At 40.6% G+C, this 18,403-nt stretch overlaps 3 protein-coding genes across 4 annotated transcripts; 1 reads left to right on the forward strand and 2 right to left on the reverse strand.

Moving 5' to 3' along the window:
* Positions 1-9: 9 nt before the first annotated feature.
* LOC9646955 (DNA replication licensing factor MCM6) lies at positions 10-3,710 on the reverse strand. Of its 2 annotated transcripts, XM_024687151.1 has the most exons (18): positions 3,575-3,710; positions 3,310-3,486; positions 3,132-3,257; positions 2,917-3,079; positions 2,669-2,862; positions 2,433-2,622; positions 2,307-2,378; positions 2,024-2,253; positions 1,861-1,975; positions 1,737-1,811; positions 1,541-1,681; positions 1,287-1,490; positions 1,075-1,236; positions 974-1,029; positions 761-918; positions 571-708; positions 387-517; positions 10-330 (listed from the first exon to the last, which is right to left on the reverse strand). In XM_024687151.1, the coding sequence occupies exons 1-18, from the start codon at positions 3,679-3,681 to the stop codon at positions 166-168; spliced, it is 2,604 nt and encodes an 867-aa protein (XP_024542919.1). In that variant the 5' UTR covers positions 3,682-3,710; the 3' UTR covers positions 10-165. The 2 variants fall into 2 exon arrangements, with proteins under 2 accessions (XP_024542919.1, XP_024542911.1); XM_024687143.1 differs by having other exon boundaries at positions 2,307-2,622.
* Positions 3,711-4,629: 919 nt separating this feature from the next.
* Positions 4,630-6,481, reverse strand: LOC9647106 (protoheme IX farnesyltransferase, mitochondrial). The gene is made up of 7 exons (XM_024687212.1): positions 6,170-6,481; positions 5,984-6,113; positions 5,760-5,897; positions 5,563-5,696; positions 5,343-5,468; positions 5,204-5,292; positions 4,630-5,155 (listed from the first exon to the last, which is right to left on the reverse strand). Exons 1-7 carry the CDS (start codon positions 6,439-6,441, stop codon positions 4,761-4,763), a joined length of 1,284 nt encoding a protein of 427 aa, XP_024542980.1. The 5' UTR covers positions 6,442-6,481; the 3' UTR covers positions 4,630-4,760.
* Positions 6,482-6,657: 176 nt separating this feature from the next.
* Positions 6,658-8,422, forward strand: LOC9647107 (F-box/kelch-repeat protein At1g80440). The gene has a single exon (XM_002961759.2). The coding sequence runs from the start codon at positions 7,168-7,170 to the stop codon at positions 8,368-8,370; it is 1,203 nt and encodes a 400-aa protein (XP_002961805.1). The 5' UTR covers positions 6,658-7,167; the 3' UTR covers positions 8,371-8,422.
* The last annotated feature ends 9,981 nt before the right edge of the window (positions 8,423-18,403 follow it).

The raw sequence follows: 18,403 nt of genomic DNA on the forward strand, positions 1-18,403 counted from the left end.
TAAATAGTACACACAAGAAACGCGCTAACGATTATCTCGATGGAGCTTTGGAGATTTTCTCTTTGCTCCAAGCACAATGAAATGGTCTCTTTTTCTTCTTCTTCTTTCTCTGCTAGAGTTTAAGCTCGATCCTTTGTTTTTTCCAGCGATCTTGACGCGATTCGATCAATCCAGCTCATAGTTTGGATTGACGGCAAGAACGCGTTCTTCGATAGCCGATGGCCGTCGCTCCAGAGGAACACCGCTTTCCTCCGCGGCTTTGAGAGCCTGTTCTACGGCCTCGGTTCCATCATCTATGACGATCAGCACGCCTTCTCGATTTATCAAATGCTGCGAAGGAGGAGATGAGAATCGGAGGAAACTTGAAAATGGTGTTCTTCGCTCACCTGGATTACTGCTCTCAAGCGCTTGATGTCTTCGATGAGCTCGTTTACTGAGCTGTAGACGTTCTTAGCGTTTTGCTCGTTCAGGTACCATTGCACCAGATCTTTTTGCTTCATGCCAGCTAATCCAACATCTGTGAACGGAGAGATTTTTAATTCGATGCTATGAGGAGAAGTGTCTTGTCACCTTCTTGAAGAGACTCCTCGTGCTGCCGCAACCTCAGGACAAGAGCGCGCGTTATTTTCTGGAATTGCTCGTAGCTGACTTTCATTTTCTTTTTTTGAGCTTCGTCTCCCTCCCCCTCTTCCAGTTCTTCCTTGACGGCTGTTTTTCATGAACGTTAGGAAAATTTTCATAAACTTCGGAAAAGTACTACCTGATGGCCCTTCTTCTCCGGTGTCCATGGCTGCAGGCGTTGATTCATCGGCGGCACCAGTTTGCATACCCGGTCTCATATGCACTTGCTCTAGTATGTCCTGATCGTCACGAACATCACCCACGTCGTCGTCGAGATCGATCTCATGAGAATCGACGCTGCCAGTAGATCAGACGGTTAGAATACTTGTCAAAGCGTCTCACAAACTCGGACCTGATAATTGATGTGCTAAGAAGCCGCTTAGCCTCCCTAACGTGGACAGGCCGCACCTGCAAGACTGATATGAAAACTAGTACGTTCCAAACAGTTAGTACCTGATTCTCACAGTGCAACCGTGCTAGAGCTTCGGATAGCCTGACTAATGCTTCTAGCTGCCGAACAGTAATGCGATACGCAACTTGACTTCCCGGAACTGCATCGCCATGCCTAAGAGCAACGTATGCTTCCACTAGTGCATCCCTTGCTTCAGGAGAGAGCTGAAAATTGAAGTTCGTAAGCTAAAGACTTAAGGTGACATAAACCAGACCTCAGGTTTCAGATATTTTCCATACGCAATATACCGCTGCAATTCGGCGGTACTAAACTCCGGTGACAATGCCTCTTCCTGTTTTTGATGGACGCTAACAATATGTCTCGCTATGTTGTAATCGATCTCATCATCGGGATCGTCTATCATAACGTGAACCAGATCAAACCGAGAAAGAATAGCAGGAGGAAGATTTACGTTGTACTGAAATAATGTTCGTCAGCCTAAATCCCGGTTGCAAGCTCGTTACTTGCCTTCAGCGGTTTCGACTTATCGTAGCGTCCACCTGCAGGATTCGCTGCAGCTAAAATAGAAGTCCGCGCGTTTAATGTCGCCTGAATACCAGCCTTCGTGATACTTATAGTCTGTTGCTCCATGGCTTCATGAATTGCTACCTACAAAAACAGATCCATTGACCTTCGGAAATGACTTCGCATATAGACAACAAACCTGGTCCTTGATATCCATCTTGTCAAACTCGTCAATGCAGCAAATACCGTTGTCTGCAAGCATCAGAGCTCCAGCCTGCAACATAGAAAGTGTCATAAATTAAAAAATCACACAAAAGGCATACCTCAATACAAAATTCTCCAGTCTCTGGTTCTTTTACCACGCTTGCAGTTAAGCCAGCTGCAGATGTAGACTTTCCAGATGTATATACAGCACGAGGCAGAAAGCCAGAAACATACCTTCAAAAATTTGAAATGAAAATTGCGAGATTGTAACTCAAAGCTTACTTGAGAAACTGAGACTTTGCACAGCTGGGATCCCCCACAATGCACACATTGATGTCGCCTCTAAGTTTAATGCCTTCGTGTGTTTTTTTGTTGACACCACCAAGAAGCATCAACAAAATAGCTCTCTTTATTTCCTGATGGCCAAATACTGTCGGTGCGATGCTATTCACAAGGCGTTCGTATATCTGGGGTAGATGCATCATCTCTTCAATCTTATCCTTCTCTTCTTGCTGTTGAAAGACAAAACCGGAGGTAAGTAACTCAAGTTCAAGAGAAAGCATACCAGATACACAGGAGCATCATCGTCGTCTCCTTTGCCAGCCCGCAAGTCAATGCTCTTTTGTCTGTCATCGGCCTGAAAAACTGATATTACCATACGTCTGACAATATGAGACGAAAGCTGAATTACCTGTACGCAATTTGCAATAAAAGCCAGCCGATACGAGAGGTCACGAACACCTAGAGCTTTCAATCCCCGCACACCTTCAGAGGGACCACCTCTCTGCGAAGCACCTTCTCTACGAGCTTCTGCTCTATCTCCCGGCGCGGACAGTGCTAAAATGTCCGGAATAACAACCACCGTACCAGTAAACGTGCACCTGTGGAGTGGAAAGTAAACGTCAGAGTCAATGAAATGGAACTCACCTATCTCCAGCTCTTGCTTGCTCTACAATTTCGTGCCGCAAAATTATGTCCAGCGACCGAGGAAGGGAGCCTGCAGGAATCTCTCCGGAGTTTTCCTGCATCCGGACTTTTTGCCAGTCCGCAAACTTGCTCTCCTGGCGAAGTAAGGAAAACCTCTGGCGATTCGAGCAAGTTGCATTGGAGCAAATCAATGGCTGCAAGGACACATCTTTTAGAGCGTGAGTTGAAAAGCCGACTTTTTGGCATACCAAAGTATACTTGAACTGCTGTTCAATGTTTCGGACGATGGCCCCGCAGTCCAGACATCTGAACGCTCCCGACAGCAACTCGGGACGAACCTCGCTTGTCCTGGTGACAACTCCACTTACAGAGACAAGCTTCCCAACTTCCGAAGTTCCAAGCTCCCTCAATCTAGTACACACGACCACTTGAACTAAAGGCCAACAAAAACAATTCATCTGACCTATGCTTTTTGGGAAGATTGTGAAACGCAATTTGGATATCTCTTACTCCATGCTCCGATTTCATACCCTCTGGCCTATGCCGCATTGCGAACTTACGAACAGCCATTTTCAAAAATGGCTCCATCCTGCAAAACAGATCCATAACTAAAAAGGAGAAACAAAATCCTCCCACAGTACCTGAGAAACTCCTCGCTGATCGACCTCTGGAGCTCGTCATTGTGCGCCATTACGTGCGTGAAATCCACATACATTGTGCTCGATTCTTTGTGCAGCATGACCTCGAGCTCGTACTCGTACTTCTTCACTCGATCCGGGTCCTCGCTTTCAGTAGAAATGCCGGTGTCCTCGTAAAACCTTGAAACACAAGGAATGCACGAGGAAAGTCACTCGCGAGATCTAGGCACACAAGAATCACAAGAAAGAATGCAGCCACGCTACTCACGAGTTGAGAAATTCGTAGAAGAGATCCGCGACGCGCGTGCCCTCCCTGTCACTGACGAGCCGCCGCTCCCTCTCCCTCTCGTCGATATCGCCCGGGGCGTCTTCCATCGGAGCGGCAGCTAAAACCCTACTCCCTTCCGCCCTAGCTAACGAAAAAATGGCGGGAAATCCACGTCGGACTCATGTCATTCTGCCAGCGTGGGAGCTTTTCGATTGGCTCCAAGTACTGGCAACGTGGGACCTTCCGGTTGGCTCCCAGCGGGTAGCGCTTTTGATCCAGCCCATCTCTTCACACGAAGAGACATCAGCGAACCAAAAGCGATCACTTGCCATTTTTTTCTTCCTTTTCTTTCTCGATCCGTTTCTCCCCGCTCGTTCGGATCTCTTTTTCTTCGCTGCGAGCATGACCACTGTAGTTGAAGAGGAGGAAGACTGGCCACCGGCAAGAGCCGACTGGAAGTTCTCCTTCACCCCGGACGACCAATACTACGTCGAAGTTCACAAGTTCCGGGTCACGAACTTCATGTCTTTCAATGCCGCTCCACCCCAAGAACACGATCTCCCACAACTCCTGGAGAAGCACCCCTGTAAGGTAGTCACCCACTGCTACCATAACTGGCACTACTACAACATCGAGCACCGCTACGCCCCTGGAAACTTGGAAGTCTACGTTGATCCCACTGTCTACATTATCACGCTTACCAGCATGACGCACGACGGGCAGAGGAATTGCCGTGACGCCACCAAGTGTCACGATTCCAAGATCATTTACGAGTACGAGCACAACGTTTACGTCTTCTCCCCCTACATGATAGACACCACAGTCGACGTTAAAACCAACACTACCATCAAATGCCAGACCAGGCAGAAAGGTTGCAGGCTTTACCATCTTCACGGCCACACTCACAGCCTGGTGCTCACCCATGCGGGCTCCAAGGACAAGAAGAGGATGCACAGCTTTGGAATGGTAGCCCGGGTTCACAAGTAGAGTCTCTTGCCTGTAAGCCACAGATGTTTAGCTTCCGACTCCCCTCACAAAATGAAGAAGCTAGCGAAAACAAAAGAAAAGCCAGTGTATTAGTTACAAATAGCACAACTCAACAAGAACCTCTTTATCTTCTCGAGTACTTATTGAACCTGGCAGTAGCAAAACCTGGTGATGGAAGTTGACTCTCTCTCGGCAAGCTTTAACGGAAGTAAGGCACTGGAAGGAACGGAAAGGGAGCTGCAGATGCGTAAGCAATCGGAGGTCGAGTGTAGTCCTCTGGATTTGAGCGCTTTGACTTCTTCTTTTCGAGCCTTTCACTTCCGCTTGTCTCAAGTAACGCGTCATTGACGGCCTCTAAACTTGTCTCGTTTCCGGAAGGAGCCGTGTTATCAAGCGACTCTTTTGCTGTGTTACGGTTGGGAACACGGTGCAAAAGCATCGCAAACATCAACGCCGGCAAATACAGAAGACTTGCCCGAAACATATGCCTGGCTCGTTGCAGAGTGGGGTCCCGGTAAAAAAGGGCTGCAGTGGTTCCCATTCCAGCAGTCAAGATCGCTGCCTCTGGTCCAAAAAATCCAGACGTCACACCCGCTGCGAAACGGAGGTCAGTACTCGAATCGGGACCAGAATCAGCTTTACCATAGTGAGCAATAAAGCCAACAGGAAGGAGATACGCGCAATTTCTCAGAGCGATAAGAGCAGCTTTTGGTCCAGACACCATTTTGTACCTGCACAAGCATGAGGTGAGAATCGAAATTTAAAGTTAAAAATCCCTTACCCTCCAGCCAAATAGTCTTTGCTGCACATAAACGACAGTGCCATGAAATGCGGGAGCTGCCAAAAGTACAGAGCGGAGGCTAACACCCAAGCGCCCGGATCGAGATGGCCGCTTGCGGCAGCCCACCTGCAGTCAGATATTTCGTCTTAGCTTTGAACCTTTGGCTACTGAATCTCAAACAAGCTATACTACAAAGACTAAACTTACAGCAAGAGATTACCCCATAAGTGGAGGAACAGCTCCTACAATTGCTCCAATCCACGTATTTGCCGGATGCAGTTGCTTCATTGGTGTGTAGGCCAGTGTGTAGAGCAAAATGTTCCCGGCACCGAGAGCTGCGACTGTCGCGTTTGTCTGCAAGATTCCAATCGCTAAGGTCCTCAGTAAAGCAAGTGAGAGGCAATAGTCACTTCACACCTGGTAAGCTAGCAAGCTAATACCCACGCTCCCGCTGGTACCAGCCCATGCCAGCGCGTGCTCCATGCTTATACGTCCTGATGGAAGTGGCCTTCTCATTGTCCGCTTCATATTCGAGTCATTGGTCACTTCAAGAATCTGTCAAGCCCATTAAACATGAGTGAAGAAAACCGGAAAAAAAAAAAAGATCCAAAGAGAAAAAACAAAAGCTAAAGGTGGCGAACCTGATTAAACGAGTTTGCCGATGCTGCGGCAAGCATCGTCCCCAGACAAGTCCATCCCAAGCATGGCACGTCGATTACGCTTCCACTTCCCAGCACAAATCCAGCACCTGAGGTCATCACCACGAGTATGCTACAAAAACTTCGTGAGTTTTGAGAAACGAAAGTCCAAAAAAAAACCATCTTTACCTGAGTCGGGCTTTGGACAATTCCCAGTAGCACCTCCCATAGTGCCGCATTCCATCCCAAGCAGCACTAAACGCAGCGGGAGGCTTGCCATACGCGAGATCAAAACTCTTGGCAGCCGGGGGAGCCGCTGCCAAGCCCTCATCGACGGACAAGCTGGAGATTTCCCTGACCTGATCGAGCGCCGCTGCCACCGGCGCCAGCCTGTGGTGGTGCTGCTGATAGAGTGCCGCGCAGAGCTTGCGCCTGGCGTCCCTGGCGAAAATGCCCTGCATCGCTCATCAAACCCTAAAAATCCCCAGTCACGGCCAGGAATCGAACCCCGCACCCCTCGTACCCGTTAACCCCTTGATTTTATGAAACTGGTAGGACACGTGGCGGGCGGGAAGGCGACAAGGAAGAAAAGTGGTTTATCAAAGCCACAGTGAAGTACATGCTTTTCGCAGGGCCACATTAAAGAGAGGAAAGCACTGATTTTCTTGGCGCCGGGCGATCTTTGCATGAATGGAATGAAACAACTGACACTCCTAGGTACGAGTGGGAAAGAGAAATTTAGGGCTGGATCGATCCGCTAGCGTGAAAGGGGTGGGCAATCCTGGGAATTTTCTGGGAATCGCTGGCGCAGGCCAGGGGAATCTTCGCAGTATCTCAGTGGGCGCGCTGCGATCGATCAGCAAAGTCTGCGGGAGGAGATTGCGCTTATCAATCACGGGCATCGTTAGGTCAGCGCGCAGAGTTCCTCTCCTTTTTCCTTCATTATCCCGCTCGACCAAACTCTCTGGGTATTGGGGCGGCTTTTTTCTTCCATCTTTACAGCCCATCGATCGATCGATGTGTCTCTTTCCTCACATTCTTACTGGGGTGGAGGCAGAGGAATTTCTTACCCAAAGCAAGCGATAAAAGAGTCATTCAATTCTTTCTTCATTCCTCCATTCTTCGCTCTAGTTCTTAAAGTTCTCTCTTTTTTTTCGTTCTCTCGATCGCCCAGAGCCCAATTCAAGATGGATTGGAACTCGGCATTCAAGGACCTTGATGGCGTTGATCTCATCCCAGGGCTGCCCGATCATTTGGTGATACAGCGCGTCCTCTCTCGGATCTCCTGGTGGGATTTCTCCTCGGCGATCAGGGTTAGCAGAGGATGGCTCGCAGCGATCCAGGAAACCGCCAAGAACGCCACTGCCTCTCTCGATCGCCGCCCCCGGCTGCTGGGCTGCATTCATCCGGCCTCTTCCAAGCGACCCAAGCGCGATCAACAATCCCGCGGCTATCCATTCTTCGCGATCTCCATCCAGGCGCCGGGGCACTCCAGCGGCTGGGAGATTCTTCCGTCAATCCCGGGGCTCTCTTGCGGCGCGCCACTCTCCGGGCGATGCGTGTGCGTGGATTCCAAGCTCTTCGTGCTCGGCGGCCGCGATCCTCGCAGCTGGGAGTTTCTTCCGGACGTGTTTGTACTGGATTTGACCCGAGGATGTGGTCGACGAACCTGGCAAAGATGCGCGCCAATGGCAACTCCCCGGTCGGCATTCGCGTGTATCGCGGTCGGGGGGAAGATCGTGGTTGCCGGTGGACAGGGCGACGAGGTTCTCACACTCGCGAGCGCTGAGATTTACGATGTTTGCGCCAATCGCTGGGAACCTCTCCCAGATCTAAACGTCCCAAGAACAGAGTGCAATGGGGGCGTGATTGGCGGGCGGATTTGCGTCGTGGGTGGATACAGCAGCGTCGAGAAATCGTGCGAGCTTGACGACGATCAATCTACCTTTTGGGTCAGCTCCGCCGACGCGATATCGATTGGAGCCAAGAGCTGGGAGACGATCGAGGATTTCCAGACGCCGGGGATTCTTCCTGGATATTCTTGGGAGATCCAGTCCGGGATCTTGCAGTCGGTGCATAGATCGGTGCTAGGGGGGCTCCTGAATCGATGCTCGAGCAATCAGTGGAGGACGATCGATGGCAAAATTGCGTGCTCCGACCGTCCGGGCGAGGATGGGAATGCCACGGCGGAGCTCATGGTATTGGCGGCTGCGTGTGGGAAGGATCAGGTGTACGCGTGCTCGTGCTCGTTGGATCCTTTGAATCCCTCCGGGAGGGTCAAAGTTCTCTTGTGTCGAGCTGCGAGTGGAGGTGAGCTTGTCAAATGGGACAGGGTCGAGTGCCCGTTTGAGCTTGCACAATATGGGGCGTCATGTTTCCTCATTCATTAGATTCACATTATTTTAGTGATTACTTATTTCTTTAATATGATTTTCAATTCTACTTTTGGTCCAATCATTCGTTTATTTTGAGTTAAATAGAAAAAGATCATAATGCTTATACAAAGGTAAAGTTTATGTCTTAAATGATAAAATTAATATAAATATATAAATAAGATTCTGATGGAACTGCTAATGACATTATAATAAGATAATTAGAAAACTTGGTTCTCAGCCTACCAATTGTTTTATGCTCATGCAACTCTTTCAATTGCTAGTACTTCCTAAGCTTGAATTGACTCACAGTTGAAAAGATTTACTTCTTCTTATCAACATCCCAATAAGGCTACAAGAGGCAAGATTATAGGCTTGTTTAGATTAACTATTAGGATTAAAAATAAATCACTCCCATAATAGATGCTAGCTTGGGAATGTAATTGAAATTCAATATTTAGAGATCTTTATTAAACACTAGTGCTAGACTTCCCACTGCAATGAGGCAAACAAATCATCTATCAAATGGCATCCCCTTCAACATCTTACCAAGGAAAGTGCTTATCATTTAAATCATTTAGACTCTCTAGAGAATGAGAATGATTTCAGAAACTGATTTCAGGACTTAGTTTCTGAGTTTTATTAATATAAAATGCTTTTGATTCAATATAAAAGTTCAATTACATCTGAAACAATCTAGAGTAAGAGTAATTTAAAACTCATTAAAGAAGCTCCAATTCCAGAGCAATGGATTAATTTAACAAAGTAGATATGGAATTCAAACTATGATAGTATGTTTTTGGGGGAGGTACATCTTCCAAGAGTGAAGTCCTACATAGAGTGGGTGATGTGGCATACAATTCAATTATATTAAAAGATAAATCCATTTAATATATATATGTGTTTGAATTATTTAAACACATGTGTGACTTACAAAATAATCTTTAGACACTACTTTCTTTTCAGAACATGCATGCCAACTTTGCATGGTTTTGTATACATTAGCACCACATATGAATTCTTTATATGCCATTATGTAGTAATCCACATCAACTTATATTAGTAAGGTTTAGGCTTTGATGTTTTTATTAAATAAGGGTTATGAAAACCATAAGAATTCATCAATGATGTTGTGATCTCTTGCAGCAAAAATTTGGTGTTGTCAAAAATGATGTCATCGAACTCATCATCCATCATCTTTAACTAGTCAAGAATATTTGAAGGAATATTTCATGACAGTTACAGAATGTTTTAGAACTTGGATAATAAATTAAAAGTTAGTTTGGATAGAAACTAATTAGTAACCAAAAATAGTTATGGCATGAGTATATGAGGGTATAGGTCAAGGGTCAAGTTACAATGCTTATATAGTTGGGTGGTGAGTATGTACACTAGAGTAGGTTATATTGGTATCAAAGTCATATACTTTTCTATCTTTTGTGCTAGAATGGTTCATATTCCTATCACTGCTTTTAAAATGTCTTGCCTAGAAGTGATTAATGGATTCAATAAAAAGGTCCAAAAGGATTTGTGTTTAGATATGGAGATGGGTACAACCCATGAGAAGCATGTGAACATGGAGATTAATTTGGTGGTTGAAGGGGTTCATCCAAATGCTTTGATCAAGATGATGATCAATAGTCAAGAAGACAATTTGGATGGGCAAGAGAATAACTCCTAAACTAATGACAATCTGACTAAGGAATTTGATAATGTGATATCGGCCTCAGCTTTTCTGAAAAAATAGTAGCTATCTATGTTCAACAAATTCATGGAGTTGACAAGCTTTTTGAAAAGATGCAAATTCTAGTATTTATTGATGAAGTGATTAGTTAGTTGGATAAGGTGGAGGAGTATTTCATGGGTGAGGAATTCAAGTTTCAAATTATTTTCAATGCCATATACCACTTTAAAGGGAAAGCAGAGAAGTGGTGGTATTAAGTGAAAATTGTATACAAAACTCAACAATTGTTGGAACTCACATCCTTTAAAGACTTTAAGAAGGTGTTTTTGAAAGAATATGCTCCCAAACATAGTTAACACTACAAAGTGATGCACCCAATCAAGAAAGTTGAATCGTCCCCCAAATGCTCTAAGAAAATCTCATAACCAAAATAAATGGTCGTAAACATCACAAAATCCAAAAATAAAATTCCAACAAACGTAAAAATGATATCGTCAAAAGAAACTAGTGTTGTGCTTTTCTATTGAGAACTCTTGTTATGATGAATGCAACCACTTGGAAAGTGGTTCAATGTTGGCCTAAAAAATTAGATTGTCTTTCTCATGCAAAAGATTTGCAAAAACCAAGTGCAAGATAGGAGAAAAACTCTCATGAACAATGATCATGCTCAAACAAGGATGAAACCTAGAGGAAAAACAGAAAAATCTCATGGGATTAGGCACTAAACAAGATGATTTAACTTGAGAATGATAGATCACAAAAAGATCTATAATCCTAATGCAAGAAATTATAAAAAAGGCAACAACTTTGTGTGCTAAAGAGCATGCAACTTTGTTTGTCACACAATGCCAAATAAAATAATTTGGATTTGGCTCAAAACTTCATGAAAATATTGAGGTTATAACATAAAAGAAAGAGTAAAATAAGACGCACATGATGCAAAAAATGGTAGTGAAAATCGACTTTAGATGTTTAAGAAATTGATACTCAAAAATTGCCATAATATAGGGAAGAAAGAAACTAAAGCGTGATTTACAAGAAATGATGGAAATGAACAAATTAGGATAATGGGCAGTTTTATCTATGTCTTAAAACCACTCAAAAGAAAAATCTTACAAAGATGAACAAAATGGAGAGAATTCACACTGTGCAAAACTTTCATACCAAATTGTGTTTGTGTGCTGAAAGAAAAATGCATGCATGTTATGGCTCCCAGTGAATCGACTTCCAAAAAACCATTCCTTGGATAGCTCTTAGCAAAATCGAGGAGCCCATATAACAAATTGGTACAATCTCTCCCTAGGATTTGAGCTTAGAATGAAAAAATATGTGTGTAGAAAGAGGAATGAAAACTGCAAGAATAAAATTGCAAAAACTCTTGCATCCCTCCCCCAAATCATAAGCATTTATATTCATTGGAAACAGGAGCTTGAGATTTACACACCTAAAGAAAGAGTGCTTCAAATGGATCAAAGACAAGGGAGAAAATCCGATTGGCAACTTGCGTTGCGCGTTATAGCTAAAAGAAGATGAAATCTCGCTTCCACACTCAAAGATCTCTCTATAGGGGTGAATTCTATTGTGCCTAACCTATCCCTCTCTATAATCTTCACTTCAAATCTCATAAATCCTCTCCATTAGTCAAGAAATGTTCCAAAAAGGAAGAAAGTACGTGTCACGCTAAGTTCACCATATGAGGTGTGGCACCTCGACTCTTTTCCTCTTTATGGCTCTATTTATGTCTTAAGCTCTCTCTGTATATGCTCTAGCTTATGACACAAAATGTAGAACTTTTGATATTTCACCTTTATAGAACTTTTATACAACCATTTAGAATATTCCCTCTCTTTCTCAATATGCCCTAGCTGCAACTAGGGTGTAGGAGTAGGAGTAAGAGCAATAGGAGTAAATGGCTATACCTGTAATAATATTTGATACCAAAAAATATACAACCAATAAGTTTTGAAGACTATATATAGTAGAGAGAGAAACAATTTGATCCCAATAGTTTTTCTCTAATAAACAGAGAAACCATTTGGATCCAAATGGTGTCTCTCTCTACTCTATAGAGTTTTTTAAAAAAAATTCATTTGGGAAAATAAAAAAAACATAAGAAAGAAAATAAACACTAGAAAGCCATGTAATATATCAAATACTATATAAACAAGTAAAACAAAGAGGATGAAAATGTGATAGACCTCAAAGAAAAAAACCCATAAAATGTAATTCAGTACTGAATGGTTATAAAAAGATAAAAACTTATTTGAAAGCAAGTTGCTTGGAAATTAGATATATGAATCCTACATCTAAGCACCATTGCTGTCTACAGTTACTATTCTAAATACTTTAATCATGTATTAACTCTTGATCTTTTTGAAGTATTCATGAACATTCTCAAGGTTTGATAATGTACAATCATTTAAGAAAAGATAGTTTAGAATACTTCATTTGATATAAACTCTAAAATTTTAGCAATCCAAGCTTACTTCTAACACTAAAGACAAAAATTATTATCATCCTTGAGCACTCCCTAATTCTTTCATTGTTTTAACTCTTCCAAGAGGTTTATTAACCATTTATTATGTGTCTCTAAGCTCAAAGATGATATAAATATGGAAGAGAGGTCATTTGCATAAGAACCGATATCTTCCACCTTCCCATTTTCACAAGAAATGCACCATCAAGTCTTTAAAATGAAGATAAAACTTTGATGTTAGTTTACACAAGAACTAATGTTTCTATCTCTCCCTATTTCCTAAAATATAAAAATCTCACCCCTAGCAATAAAAAAACACTAGGAAAGTTTACCTCTAGAAAAAAAAAAGGTGGGGAAATGTTGGTTCACGCAAAAACCAATCTTTCCCACCCCTTTAACAAGGAAGAAAAAAAGAAACAATGTGGTGGAAATGGGTGAACAAAAAAAAAACAAAAAAAACTAGAAGATGTTAGTTTGTATGAGAATTGACATCTCCATCCCTTTTATTGTTTAAGAGAAAACAAAAATCAAGAAAATAAACTCTAATGAAACAAAGAAGTTGAAGAGACATAAGTTCATAAATCTCTCATCCCACAAAAGCAAGCAAGCTACAAGCCACAAGCTATGAGTCATGAATTACTAGCGAGTTAGGAGCAATAGATGGGGACATGAAGAAGCAATATATATTGATTGAGGAACGTCTTGAAACACATTACAAAATTAAAATGCTTTTCTTTTGCTCTTCCTTACTTAAATATGTCTTTCTCTTGCCCTTCCTTATTTAAATACACCTTTCTCTCGCCCTTCCTTGCTCAAACCTTAGCCGTAAAACCCTAAAAATTAACAGTCATGATCAATGGTGCTTTCTAGATTCCAATTACTTTAATTTTGCAAATGGTAGGACATATTTATCAGAAAAATACACTATAAATAAAAATTTGACATGTTCTTTACAAGGATACAATCATTTAATTCTTTAGATATGTGTAATTGATTGCAAAGGGAATAATATTGAAAAAACCATGCACAAACCAACCTCTTTAAGCTTAACTCTCACTTCAAACTATCTTGTAAAGAAGAGAGTATAGAGATGAGAGGGAGAACAAGTTATCAATGCTATAACTTTCACGATTAATTAATGACAAAGGAGGAAAAGAAACTCTAAATTTAATTTCTTCATAACAAGACTCTAGATGATTTCCTTTATGATCCATGCCTCATACTCCTTTGAGTACTCTCTAGGATCCATTAATGTTTTTCATATAATCACCGAATATCATCTATCCATAAAAATCCTTACCATATGCTTCTTTAGAGGGATTTTATAGAATTGAGAATAAATCTTTTGGTAAAGGAATTGACAAAAATCCCACTAATTCTATAATCTTTTTCCATGCCATCATAAAGTTATTGTATCCAAAGCTGGTGGCTAGTAATGCACCAACTCTACATGCTTTGTGCTTTGAGAGAAAGAGAGAGGAAAAAAATTTCCACTAACTTATAATTTTTATATTTTACAAGAAAGTAGAACTCAAAGAAATATTATTACAAAACTAGAAGAGTAAATTTAACCTAGAATCACTCTACACTCCATACTTTAATGCTTTGTGTTGTGAAAGGTTTCTCTTTATATAGTCCTTAGATCATATTTTATATAACTTCTACATTTAAGTATACCTTCCAACCTTGTAAAGAGTTTTGTTATACATTCAACAATGGTCATTTAAATCTACCACCTTTAATACACCAATATTTTATCATATCAACAATAAAATATAACATTTCATTCTATAAAGATGCTGGAAGATAAAGTTTGTGATAGAGTAAGGTAATAAAATGAATATAAGATATAAAAGGAGAGAATAGTTATGAAAGGATTTAGTTTAACTTATTTTTTACTTTGATTTCAAATATTAGGTCATAGAGAAAAGATGATTATAGAATTGTAAAGTGGTAAATGTAGAGGTATAGGGGGATGGTTTTGTATATATATACCTTATATATACATATATTTCAACTTTGAGTATAATATTTTTGGTTGAAAACTTTCCCATCATATAATTGTAAGATATAAATTTTTTATTTCTAATTTGCTAGCTTATTGTCTATCCAACCATTACTACCTTAGCCTCGTTAAGTTAAGTTAGTTAAGTTCCCTTGTCAAGGTTCTTGCTTATTGTATCAGCTCCTATTTGGTCTTACTTGGTTTCAACTAATCACTACACAAGCAATGAAGTGTTAGCCATCCAACCCAAATTCTCTCCTAATCCCCCTCCTTGGGTTAGACTAGACTTAAAGTTTGGCTACACTCCCTACAAGTACAAGTAGCCAAGCACATCAAGCCTCTAAGTTTTTAACCTCCTTTGGTATAACAAAACTTGATCATAAGACCCTCTAAATCCCAAGCTTTGGATGCACTTCTTGCTTTAAGACTTAGGGGTGAGATATTGTAGTCTAACGGCCCAGTATGGATACCCTTACTCCCCCACTTCTGTCCCAAAGGGAAGGTCCAAGCCCCTAAGAAGGAGTGAGGACTAATAAGCCACATAGTATTCAAATGAAATACCATTCCACCTAATTCAAGAACATTATAGTTGGTTTCCTTTTTGGAAGTGGGAGTTGCTCTTGAGCACCTCCTTGGGTGACCTCTTTAGCACCACTTGAGTCTATGCTCACTCCCACCTAAGGCCCCCAACCCTCAGTTCTAACTTCAAATTAATTTGGAAGCACAACTAAAAAGTTCTTTCAAAAGTGGTTTCTGGACCTCTTTATCCCTACTATACTTTTGGAACTTCTTTTAGCCCCCCCCCCCTTATAAAAGACAATCACTTTGGGCTTTCACCCTATGATCTATATTAGTACTTAGACTCGGTCTCAAATTCGATCTCGAACTTGGATTCAATCTCAGATTAGTCTCGGACTCAACCTCAGATTTAGTTATAGACTTTATCTTGTACTCAATCTTGGACTCAGTCTCAGACCCAATTTCAGATCTTGGACTCAATCTCAAATTTCAAACTCACTCTCAAACTTGGTCTTAGACTTGGTCTTCTCAAACTCGGTCTTGAATTCGGTCTCATCCAATGAACTCTTTATCATTCTAGTCTTGATTTCAAGGATCCTTTAGTTTATGACACCTTAAGGAGTTAGTTCTCTACAACTCCACCACCCATAGAAAATGTTCGATGCCCATATCAAACATTTTTATTTAATCCTACAACTTGTTGACCATGTCTCCAAGGGCATCCCCTCAATTAAATATGTTCTTAAATCAGCCTCCTCAACTAAGAGCCTATGATAATGAGATATAGGTGTCCTTATACCCCTCGCCTCACCTCACGCTAGTAGAGGGTTGGGACTTGAATCCAGCCTTGCTTTACTAAAGGGTTGGAACTCAAACTTAACCTCTGTAGAATATATTTATAGATTCGAGATCCCCTTGGGGAGTTGGGTGTAGTTCTCTACGCCTAGTTGACCTAGCTAAACCCATATTAATTAGCTTACGTTTGGCATACCTTCTGATCCCAACATATGATATTGCTCCATCTCACAAAGAAGTACTTTAATTGTTCTTTACATAAGTATATAGAGTTCTATCTTGCAAAAATTCCTCAACTAGATCTCATGTGATCACCAGAAACTCAAAGCTTCCATACCTCATTTAACATGTTGTCTTCTCGACATCTTCCTCTATAATTTGGTAGTATTCTGATCTTAGGTCAATTCTCAAAAAGTATTTTGCATTTCCTAACCTAGGGTACTTGTTCTTTTTTATATACTTGTTGAACAACTGATAATCTATACACATGTGCATAGAGCCATCTTTCTTTTTCATAAATAACATTAGCACCCATATAAATACTTGTGTAAGTGATTAAATTTTCCATTCTATTTTAGTCATTTAACCACACCTTTGAGCACTTAAGGGAGTCTCACTCACCACCTCCATAAGTCTCAATCTTGACTTGGGGACATACTAGCCCCGTGAATGGCATCTATACCACTCAGCCTTTATATTTGGCCCAAGTGTTCTATGTGTCTGATCCTATGACAAACACCCAAAGGTACCATTAACATATCATCCCATTATAATAAGGTTATGTCCATTCACCTTTGTCTTATGGGTAGTCCAAGACCACCCGTACTTTGGGCTTTCACCTAAACCTCCTTTAATACTGGGACTAACTCAAAACTTACTAAATATGCAATAATGCTAAGTTACAAATTTGGATATAGAACCAATACCATTGTGTTCAAGCTAATGTCTCCATTTCATAGATATGCCAAATTAGCAAATTTAAACACTTTCCATAATTAGCCAATAGAACGAAATGAAACCACTACAAAGGGCATGATAATGAGGGTGTTTGGCAGATAGTAAGTTATTATTTAGCAAATATTGAGAGATCAATCTCAATATCATGGGGGTTCTTAATACTAGTAAATGCAAGCTAATGACATGAGTTTTTCAAACCAAATTGAGTATACTCAGCAAGAAACATATAAGGTTCCTACCTTATATTTATCTAATTTAACCGCAAAGTCATTGACTAGTTTCTCAATTAGCTCAAGTGGGAACGATAAAGGGAACCAATTGTATTGACATTTTGCCATCATGGCAATAAAGAAAGAGTATTTGTAAGGATTAGCCGACAAGTATCTTTCAATACCTAAAATTATATTTGCAACACACAATCAATGAGAGTCACTTTAATATTATCATGAGTGCTTAACAATATAAAAGACTAAATCTATGTTAGCATTAAACTTAGCAAATTAAGTCATTCCCAAGATAATATTATAACAATGCAAATCCACTAAGTAATAAGTCTTTTTGAGAATGCCCTCCAATATTATATCCACCTCCACTGAAATATTCTAATGCTGTATGGTTGTCATAACATCATAAAATGAATAAAATGGAACCTTAGTCTTTGAAATCTAAGTTTCTATACTAATCCATTTGAAATACGCATATTTGTACTTCTAAAATTTAACAAAACCATAATAGGATAATTTTTAATCCATCTATCAAGTTGAATTATATTACTAACATCTCTTTAAGTGTATTTAATAACCATAAAACTCATTTTTAGTGCAATACAAAAAATCTTCCGTTTGGCAGCTAGATTAAATCACGACATCAAAAGCTTGCTTTGTGAACTTCTCCCCTTTCATAGCTTGAAAAAACTTTTGAAAACCACTAAAGGCATTATGATATTGTTTCTTATCATGCTTCTCCTAATTATTATTATCACAATGGTAAAAAGACTTTACTTGTTTGGCTAATGCAAGCACCTTTGAATATGTTTTATCCATTTGTAATCAACTATAACCTTACAAAGAAGACTATCATTTAGTCATCAAGGATATATAAAATCTTTTATGCCTCCACAAACATAGAAAAACTTTTTTTTACCTTACTTCAAATTTATTAACCATTATAATGCTTTATGCTTATTATAAGATTTGTGCAGATGTGTAAAGGAGTCATGGACTGTGAGTAATGCTATGCCTTCATATTCAAAGAGTATTTATTTAACCTCTATGGGATATTAGAGAATGTATAAATATCATGTGTAGATAGAGCCCACATTATTGGTCATGCTTTGTATGATTCAAGATACAATCATATTTTGTTGTGATATGGAAAAAACCATTATCATATTTTCTTGATATAAAGAAAAACCAACCTCCTAGTCCCAAAAATCTACCTTTTTGTCCCCTAAGATAGGTTTGCTAGAGTAGAGTGACAATCACAAGTATATTTTTAAACCAAGTTCAATCTTGACTGAGTATTTGTAGTGATCTGAACATTTTATGCCAATGACAACACCTTCACAATCATCTAAAAGATCAAATTTGGAAAGCACTAGTTTCCACTTTTAAAG

Source organism: Selaginella moellendorffii, unplaced genomic scaffold (assembly GCF_000143415.4).
Source record: "Selaginella moellendorffii unplaced genomic scaffold, v1.0 SELMOscaffold_1, whole genome shotgun sequence".
NCBI lineage: Eukaryota > Viridiplantae > Streptophyta > Lycopodiopsida > Selaginellales > Selaginellaceae > Selaginella > Selaginella moellendorffii.